At 42.6% G+C, this 10,839-nt stretch overlaps 1 protein-coding gene across 1 annotated transcript; it reads left to right on the forward strand.

Annotated features, from left to right (window-relative positions):
• The first annotated feature begins 5,362 nt into the window (after positions 1-5,362).
• Positions 5,363-10,839, forward strand: arsa (arylsulfatase A). The gene is made up of 8 exons (XM_071537742.1): positions 5,363-5,615; positions 6,439-6,679; positions 6,968-7,186; positions 7,939-8,108; positions 8,513-8,637; positions 9,058-9,185; positions 9,279-9,381; positions 9,478-10,839. The coding sequence occupies exons 1-8, from the start codon at positions 5,395-5,397 to the stop codon at positions 9,771-9,773; spliced, it is 1,503 nt and encodes a 500-aa protein (XP_071393843.1). The 5' UTR covers positions 5,363-5,394; the 3' UTR covers positions 9,774-10,839.

Consider the following 10,839-nt stretch of genomic DNA (forward strand, 5'->3'; position numbering starts at 1 on the left):
CATTGCATAATTCTGTGCTGTGTTCCAGCCTCTATTGTGCCAATGAAGCTCTGTTTATTTGCCAGGATATTTTCCATCACTGCTCCCTTAGCTCACAAGCCAGAATAACAATGACTTTTCATCATCGACAAGACTGCCTGATCCCTACTCAATGTGTATGTACAATGTACTGTACATTGTTGAAAATCCACAGCTGCCTTTAATAACAAACAACTATACTCCACCTGTCTAGAAGTATAGATGCTATACTCTAGTATCTACCGTGCAATCTCTGATATTGTCTCTGTTACTTGTCAGATTGAATTCCAATGTGCCTGTAATGTCTGCAATGAAAACCACAGGGTAAGAAATGCACCTTTATTTACAATTTACAATTTTCTCCCTTTCAGCACTGTATCATCTCTCTGGAACATCTTCAAAGCTGTTGTGATGTGAGCTGCTCAAAACACACTCGCACTATGACCAGATAATAACAGGCACGCTCATTTAGAGACTGTTCTGCTGTCAGGGCAGAGCTAAATGAAAGTGTTAGGAGCTGTCCACGGTGCTGAATTATCCACTGATTTATCCTTCCCTTCCCCTCTCTCTCTATATATCTCTCTCTCTTTCTCTCCTCTCCATCTATCTATCTATCTATCTATCTATCTATCTATCTATCTACTGTATCTATCTATCTATCTATCTATCTATCTATCTATCTATCTATCTATCTATCTATCTATCTATCTATCTATCTATCCCTCCCATCATAGTCCACTGCAGACTATAGCCCTCTATATAAGCCTTTCTCATGCAATTCAACCTACTACAAAAAGTGAGAGAGCATGGGGTGAGATTTTTGTCACCAAGTGTGAGATCTAGGGAGAGAGAGGCAGAGGTGTAGAAGCTGAACCGGGGTACCTTCATGAAAATGTGACTGAAAATATCAGAAAACTGTAATGCATACAAAGCAAACTGCACATACATATCAAGCCTCAATGGCCCTATTACTTATAATGTATTGCACAGCATAGCCCGCTCATAGAGATTAAGTATACAGAACGCTTGTCTGTAGAACTGATGGGTAAAATAAAACAAGACTGAATAGAGGCTCCCTTACACAGACCTAAGTAAGTACAGTAGATTCAAGTAAATCAGACAAACTTTGATCCAATGGCGCCATCTAGTGATAAAACAGCTCATCTGCAATTTTGGAACTGATTTACCTTACATGACTTTTAGTCCACAAACACTGCAGCATTATTCTTCACAGTTGAACTCACAGGTTTAGCATTGTTAATGTAGTGTGAAGCACCAAACAGAGAGAGGAAGACGAGAGAAAAGCGTGTTTCATAATAGCGCGTCAGGGTTTGTTTACTACAGGCTCACATCCCAGTTAGAACCTGCTGTGCCACTTGTAAAAGCCAAATAGGCTAGCAGAGTGTGTGGGAAACTCTGGACACCATATCTTCTTTTTGTCACAACCAGAGGAAGAGGTGGAGAGCGGGAGATGGAGAGATGGGGAGAGCTTTTCCTGCAGGTATGAGGCTCGTTTACCTCGCTCTTTATTTCTGACCTGAGGGAGGAGAGCGGATGGTGGGATTCATTTTCTACCACCAGTTCTGCAGGGTTGTTTTGTACTACACCTCCACTTGCCTGGAGCAATCGCATTATATGCACGTATCAACACACACACACACACACACACACACACACACACACACACACACACACACACACACACACACAAACACACACACATACACCCTTCCCATAGGCTGTGAGAGCAGATGTTGTTGTGTGGCAGAGAACTGCCCTCTCAGAAAAAAAAAATCACTCTCATACACACACACACACACACACACACACACTCCCTCTGGTGGGATATTAAATCAGACAAGTTCTTCTGGCAGGACAATCCATCATAGATACAGATGCCAAAATTTCGATCCCAAACAACTGCTGCATCCTCATCCTGAGCAACAGTCAACACCATAACAGAGCATGGCAACACATGCAGTCAACAGACATATAGACACAGACACATTAATACACCCACACCCACTCACCCACCCACAGGCACACACACACACACACACACAGGCAGGGGTGAGGACCTTTTGTAGGAAAATGCCTTTGCGGCTTCTAGCTACTTGTTCTGTTCTGTGTTTGTCACTGACAACAGTTTTCATTTACTCGCAGTAAAAGGTCAGAGCTGTCACATTTCCCTGAATCACAGTTCAAGCAGGCGTGCAGGGCACAGAGGCTGTCATTTATCTACAGTGGCTCTCCATATTCCTCTGCATCAGACATGTTGGCCTATTAGATGGGCTGTCTGGCAAAAGCCCTCACAAATCATTAGCGATGGCAAAACCTAAATAGGCATAATCCAAGTATTCAATCTTAATGATGACTTCCCCTAGGTATTCCATTACACGCTATTGGACCGATCATTGATTCATAATTTACTGGAAATCAGTGTGATTCCTTGAGTGACACTAAGATTTTGCAACCCGCGAACACTTAAAGTCAACACCCGCCAAGTATAAGAACACAGCACAGCACAGTTTTTGCTGTTAACTATGGATGGGATGATGTGACAATCCGTATCATGGGGCAGAAAAATGAATTGCGATATCAGCTCCATTTTATTCTGCTGTAGTAATCACAAATGAGATGGCTTGCCCATCACAATTTCACAAGCTCTCCATCCAAATGATATTATTTGCAGTTTGTAATGACATTTTTAAATTGTTGTTTACATTCTAGCCAACCAATACCATTGCTGGAAAGATTTGTGGCTCAGAAATAAACATAATTCTGCACAGTCAGACTTTGTTGTCATTGAACTTTTATTTATTACATCGTATCGTGGTTGTATCGAATCGCGAACCCCATATAGCGTATCAAATCGTATCATGAGATAAGCACATCGTCCCACCCCTATGTTAACTGGACTCCAGTCAGAGAAAACACACAATGAGCCCTGTGGTCACTGAGCAGTGAGACGGTGCAGCAATAAATGAAATCTATAATGTGATTTTGAACAGTAAACACAGTTAATGACTTTGAAGTGTGCCTTAATGGAAGAGCGTAGCTGGCCCCCCTGCAGGGCGGCGGCACCATCCTGTACCATGCTGTGCCCACAGAGAGGCGCATCCTGGGCGCTGCCTCTCAGAGTCGGATGAAAGGAGCTCCTGCAGTGAAGCGGCTCTTCAAAAGCTTTCAGTGTCCAGGTTCTTTTCTTCTACTTTCCTGCATGGAAACGGCCACCCTTCATCTTTCAAAGAACTATTTTTTTTTTCCTTTTCAGTTCTCTTAGTATTACAGGCATTACTTCAAGTGGTGAGATGCCCCTAAAGCCATGCATTTCAGTGGTCACTCCATTGCCTGTACACACACACAATGACTTGAGTATACGCACACACATGCACACAACACAACACATTCACTTTTACACACACTATTGCTGACCACAGTAAACCACACATGGCTGTGTGAGCGTGATATTCCCTCAGCATGATAACATGCAAGTCAGAACAGAGAAAGGGGAGAGAAAGAGAAAACTGTTAGTAAAATGATATTGAACGTCATGAAACATCTGCCTTTTCGTTTCCTTTTTCTCTATTCTCTCTCTCTCTCTCTCTCTCTCTCTCTCACACACACACACACACACACAGTAGTTTGCTGAATGTAGGTCAGTGCTGCAGAGATCTGAAAGCGAATGGTAAATCAAAACTATCTATCAGCCAATGCCAAAGCAACGCTTCCCTGAGGCTGAACAATGGTGCTGGACGGCAGGCAGGCCAACTGACAACCACACACACACACACACACACACACACACACACACACACAAACACACTAGGTACAGTGGATCTTGTGCATAATTCATCAGGACCAAACAATGCAGCAGGCGTTATCTGAATTCCACAATAGTCAGCCACAACTCAGTAAAACTGTTTCAGGTTTCAACATTACTGGAATCACCTGAGCGGTGAGTGTTGCTGATTAAAAATAACAGCAGCAGTGCTCTGATTTCTATGTGATGTGCTCTAAGTTGCTCATTCTCTCTCTCTCTCTCTCTCTCTCTCTCTCTCTCTCTCACTCACTCACTCACTCACTCACACACACACACACACACACACAAAGCCAGCTCATTTAAATGCGTGTGGTGCCCTCCTTTCCTGTCCTTTCCTTTCCACCCCATCGAAGCGTGGCACTGAGAATAAATAAATAAATAGGCCCAGCACTGGACTAGTCTTTACTTTACAAAATCAGCTGTGACGTCCATTTCTGCTCAAACCGGTGGATCCTCCAGCACTGCACCAGTGATCTATTTCTCCTCCTGTTAACATAATTGACCGGGTGTCAGGTCAAATCACTGCCAGAGACCGTGCAAGGACGCCACAGAGGACAGCAACTCAGCCACAGGCACACAGACCAGCAGCTTTAGCTGTGGCATCAAGAGGCAGACAAAGAGCAGCACTGAGGCAAAAAACAGCCCATGGGCTGTTTTTGCACAATGCACCAGGACTTTCTGGATGGCCTCTCTAATGCCACATGGGAGAGGCCTCGGTCTCCCCACGGGACATCTACACTGTCTCATAAATATCATATTGACAGAAACTGAGGTGTTAGAGGATGGAGGCCTTATTGTAAATCTGGTCTAAAGTTTTCTCTGTCCAACTGGGCAGCTGTGAGGCTTCACTGTTACTAAATAACAGACTTTGTATGTCACTTTGTTAAGCCTGATTTATAAATCACTTAATAAACTCTCTTTTTCTAGCATACCAAAACAAGTGCACGTTATAGGAGAATTGCTTGCTAAAATAAAAATTGCTATTATTAACAGTTTTACTGCAAGATGCTTGACTCTCGGTTTAAGCTACAAAATGCAACAGCGGTACTACATTGTAATTAATTCGCTTATTATTTTGACCAAATTTTATATTCACAGATCCAAATTCTTGAGCAAAAAGCCAACCTTTCCAGAGCTGACTGCATATATCAAACAATACATTTCTTCAATATCCGAATGTACAAACAAAAAAGCTGTTAAAAGGTATAACCAGTTTAAGCTTTACAAGATATTTATTTAACTATTTATTTTCTTCATTTTTGTCTTTATTATTAACCTTTAGTCCCCCTGGCGTGTTTGTAATTGTGTGATTGTGATCAAGTTGTATACACAAAGTGTTGAGAACTTGTTGATATTGTTGTTGTATTTATACTTGTTGTAATAAAATAGTAAAAAAAAAAAAAGCGGTACTACATTGTCCAGCGGTCCGTGGCGTCATCCATAGGCGACAGCTTCCATGAGCGAGCACGTGACTTTCTGTTTTGCTTCCTCTTCAGTCGAGTAGCCTACGCCTTCTCACTCCGTGTCCTAGCTCAAATGAAAGGCAACGCAAAATGGATCATACCCTCCTCGCCTTTTTAAACCTTTTCCTTTTTTGCAGCTGCTTAGCTTCTCCGCCGAATTTTGTCCTCCTTTTCGCGGACGACTTGGGTTTTGGCGACTTGGGGTGTTATGGGCACCCCAGTTCACTCACTCCCAACCTGGACCGCCTGGCATCCGGAGGACTCCGCTTCACAGACTTCTACTGCACCAGTCCTGTCTGCAGCCCGTCCAGGTAGGCATTAAGGCATACACACGGTAGATCCACTGTCTGGCTGAAAATTACTATTTGTAACCGGCGTGAGAAGAATCCTGTGATAAATAGGTGACACTTTTCTTTACAACGGCCTTATTCCAGTGTTTGTGCATCAACAGATTGTTACATTGTTGCAAGTACATTATGTATTAGGAAGTAATACTATTGTGCGCTATTATTGTGCACTTACAATACCTTTCCATAGGTTAACACACAGGTTAATTAACTGGAACGACCATTCAAGTGTTGTCAATAAATCTTGAAGGAATACTGTACAATTTCCCTGTTATGGTAAAAATACCATAAAGTACGATAAGGTTATTATAAACTCACAGTTGACTACCACAGACACACACTAAGCCCTATAGGGATATTCTAGTGATGTGTGTGTGTGTGTGTGTGTGTGTGTGTGTGTGTGTGTGTGTGTGTGTGTGTGTGTGTGCGCTGGAAAAACAGAGAGAGCGAGAAAGTGATAGAGAGAGAAGTAGAGAGCAAAATTTTAATCCTCTACTCTGCACATTCTGCATGCTGTTTTTTGTCTTTAATTAGTAGACCCCCATGGTGGAATTCAAAGAATACTTGTTCAGTAATTTTTGAGTTTATGCAGATTATTGATTTTTCAGCCAAATCCTCCAAACTCTGTTCAGTTTTTCTCAACCATAAAATGAAAACCTAACCCTCTATACACACACGGTATACACACACATGGTGAGGAACGTCTTGCTATCTGTCCCTGTGAACATGACCACTGTTTATTTCACTTAATGAACCGCCATGTTGTGTTGTTATGGTGGCCTTCCAGGGCGTCTTTGCTGACCGGGCGCTACCAGACCCGCTCGGGGATCTACCCAGGAGTGTTGTACCCCGGCTCTATAGGGGGGCTTCCCCTCAATGAGACCACCATTGCCGAGGTGTTGAAGCCGATGGGCTATGCCACTGCTGCTATGGGGAAGTGGCACCTGGGATTTGGGGCTAATGGGATGTACCTACCAACCAATCAGGGGTTTGACCAATACCTAGGGATCCCCTACTCCCACGACATGGTCAGTATAATTTTGTTTTCCACCTACTATGCTGACAATTGGAAAAAAAAATAAACAATGATGATACTTGTTAAAGGATAGTAGGTTAACTGAAGACCTTTACAGAGTGGATTTTATTCTTTTTAAATTATGATGGCCTTCAGGTAATGTCTTTTTACAATATGGATAGTATTTTGAATGCATCAGTTTGTTCTAATTTAGTTTTTGACTTTTGTGTGAAATTATCACCCACATAATAGTTACTCTGAAGTTAATATTTAAATCTGTCTGTCCCTTCCTCCCTCGCAGGGCCCCTGTCGGAACCTGACCTGTTTCCCTCCGGATGTGAAGTGTTTTGGGTTCTGCGACGTTGGCGGCGTAACCGTCCCCCTGATGTACAATGACATCATCAAGCAGCAACCAGTCAACTTCCTGGATCTGGAGCGGGCTTACAGCGACTTTGCGACCAATTTCATCACCATGTCAGCCAAGAAAAAACAACCCTTCTTCCTCTACTATCCCTCCCATGTAAGCAACAGAAACTGGCTGAGATGGCGCACACTTACACTGACCTTATAAAACATAGGACCTCTTTCCTAATATTGAGTTGCACCCACTTTTTCTGTAGAATCAATGCAGGATTATAATCCCCTGCTGGTCAGTCTATTTCTTGAAAAGAGCAGACAGTCCAAATATTTTGTAGATGGCGATATATTTGACCAATTGTTCAATCCCTCAGTCAACTGATGTTTTAAAGGGGCATTATGTGGCCTAATTAAGGACTTTTATCAAACTTTTACCAATCTATCTGCAACATGAACAGGTGTCTGGCACAGCTTACAGCAGCCTGTAACTGACAGAAATATAAATGTCACATTTTCACAATAGAACAAGTTATCTGGCTAATTAGAGCAAAGATCAGAAATGTGTAGTGAAGAGGTAATCAATGCACAATAATACTGCTTTGTTTTTCTGCATTTGCTTTTTTGGCTCAAGGACGAAATGTGTTGCAACACCGCTCGTTCCCTCGTAGCCTCGTAGCACTGTCCTCCATCTTGAGCAGTTGAAAGTGCAAAGGGAGGGGGGTTTGTTTCCAAAACTGAGAGTACAGGCTGTAAAGAGAGTCTTTGAAACGAGAAATCTCATCACCTGGCGAAGCAATTGTTGAGTCATTGGAATTTATCAACAACCTTATCAGACCCCTTCAGGTATATGGTGATTTTGTGCTATGGGACAGTACATACGTAATACATACTTAATGCACTTTTAAATCCCTCCAGCACACCCACTACCCCCAGTATGCGGGTCCCGGGGCAGCTGGGCGGTCTCTGAGGGGGCCTTATGGAGACGCTCTGTTGGAGTTCGACACCACTGTGGGAAACCTGCTGGCCACCCTGGAGCAGACAGGAGTGATCAACAACACACTTGTTTTCTTCACCTCTGACAATGGGTTGGTTTTTGCCTCTGGTTTGTTTTTATATACGACTGAATTTATAGCCTGTGCCTTCTTTTCATTGATTGGTGTCATGTACAGGTGTATCTGTCAACTATAGATTGAGATGAGTCAATATTAGTGCGTGAGTGTGTGGTTTTTACAGAAAAGACTTGCACATATAGTCATGTTTACATAATTAACATCTTAATTCTTAAATGTGTTGACATTTTAATCTGCCTCCACATTAGTTGTGATATGCTATCTATGTTTATCTTCTATTCAAAGGTCAAGTTGTGTTTTATCTTTGCCCTCTAGTAATATGGGATTTATGGCCCATATTAGTAGAGGGCAATAAATGCAATTGCTGTATGGCATTTATTGCCCTTTTATCAAATGGCTTGTTATTCCTCCATGCCTAGACCTGAGCTGATGCGTATGTCCCGTGGAGGTAATTCTGGGCCTCTGAAGTGTGGGAAGGGCACCACCTATGAGGGGGGCATGAGAGAGCCGGCCATCGCCTTCTGGCCTGGGACCATTAGGCCAGGTCAGGACAGGACCACCTCATTTATAGCGTGATATGAGCCCAGAACTCCAGTACACCTTATTAGAAACCAAGTTATTAGTTTGTCACAATCAAAAAACAGGTCGTAGTGCATTAATTTATCAACTGGCCATCACTCTTCTGTAATAGCCCCTTTTCACATTGTCATGGTAACAGCTAAACCGATGCATTACAACTTCCTGTGGCAAGTTTCTTTTTGCGACTTACTGACAAACCAATCCAACAAAAACAACAAAATTGTAATGTTGCTAGCACTAGATACATCATTTAACAAATTACAAATTTTGTGCAGGTTGTGGAGCAATTTAGTGAAGGCCATAGCTGGCAACAGGAAGTAGTAATGCACCGGTTTCTCAATGCAGAACCATTGAGACACAGAATGTAAAAAGTGCATCTCTTTAGGTGTGACCCATGAGCTGGCCAGCACTCTAGATATCCTGCCCACTATGGCAAGGCTGGCAGGAGCCAAACTGCCCCAGGTGCAGCTGGATGGGGTGGATATGACAGAGATCCTGGTCAACCATGGACAGGTAGAGGCATCATACCTCACACTCAGTAAAGATCACAGTTGCGTTAAAATCATACAAGTTTATTTATTTTCATGTTCATTTCTTGTTTTGTAGGGTAAGAGGGAGGTGATGATGTTCTACCCCACAGATCCCAGTGAAATGTACGGCCTGTTTGCTCTCAGGCTAGAGAAGTACAAGGCCCACTTCTACACCCGCGGTACGCACACTGTGTTTGTTGAAATGTCAAATGTCAGTCACACAGTCGTAGAACTCAAGTGGTTTTGACTCCTGCTTTTTCATATTTGCGCTCCAGGTGCTACTCACAGTGGGACTACCCCGGACAAAGACTGCGATATATTCTCAGTCCTCAAGCCCCACGACCCCCCGCTTATTTTCGACCTGGAGGCCGATCCCTCTGAGAAGTACCCTCTCTCTCTGGTGAGCCGGCCTGACCTCCAGGACCTGCTGGACAGGATCCTGAAAGTGAAGGACCAGTTTGAAGCCACCATGGTGTTCGGAGAGAGCCAGATAGGAAAAGGGTCGGACCGTGAACTGGAGCCTTGCTGCACCCCTCAGTGCAGCCCCAAGCCCAGCTGCTGCCAGTGCTGATGAGGCAGATTCTCACAACTGCTGGTGGTAATGATGTGGGAAAGGCAAGAGGTGCCGCACTGATTTTGCGCAAAGATTACAGAATGACAAAATGTGGTGACAAATATTGTTGCTGTTTTTGAAAGTGTTTGATGATGCATGGTTATGTCTTAGATCAAATTGTATGTGGGCAGTTGTGCATTAATTGATATTCATACTGAAAATTAATCTATGTTGCAAATTAACTCTTTCCTCAGTGAGGAAGATATGTGATTTGAAATGTCTTTTTCTAAATGTTAATATTGAGAACAAATGTTGTTAGAAATGTTTTTAAAACCCATTTGAACACACAAAAAATAAAGAGCAGATCTAAACAATAAAGACAGAAATACAGTTTTTGGACATCAAGCATATATTTTATTCATAAGACCAAACCCATGACAAGGCAGAGTGATTTTTTTGTCATTTTTTCTTTGTTTTTCCTTTGAATTTTACAAGTCCTTGTTTTTAAAGATACAAGATAGGATATGTTTGTTCTGTCACATACTGATTTGTTCTAGGTATACAGTGAAGAATCTTGTTTATGTAATAAAGTCAAAAGTTTGGTTTAACTGTTAATGTATGTCTCAGCGGCTATACAGGACTAGATCATCCTCAGAGGTTGGCTTGTGTAGCTATGTGGAAAGAAGGGTTTTAACTAGGCTGTAACAAGATAGAAAAACATAATCAGAAGCAAATAGATACAGATCAGAGATGGGTCACACTGTTGGAGCTCGAAGGCGATAACTATAATTGGCAAGATGCAATAATAGTTTCCGTATGGCAGCTGACTCAGTCACTATTCAGCTCTAACAGCAGATTGGTCAGTACTCTGGTGGGTGTGTCACACACTAACGATGTCACATCTCACAAATGTGCCCTAAATGTGCTGCTGAAGCCTGTCTGTGGAGTGTTATGGAGTTGGCAAGAACTCAAAATGCCACCCGTGTGACAGATGCTGAGATAACACCTTGTGTGGAAATGTAAGACACTCAAATAAAATTATTGCAGATCACAAAAATTTACACATTTTTTTCTTTTCTTTCAG

The sequence above is a fragment of the Centroberyx affinis genome, unplaced genomic scaffold (genome assembly GCF_046629955.1).
Source record: "Centroberyx affinis isolate AG114_WGS23_722 - 3 ecotype Tasmania unplaced genomic scaffold, CSIRO-AGI_Caff_v1 ptg000189l_1, whole genome shotgun sequence".
NCBI classification, from domain to species: Eukaryota; Metazoa; Chordata; class Actinopteri; order Beryciformes; family Berycidae; genus Centroberyx; species Centroberyx affinis.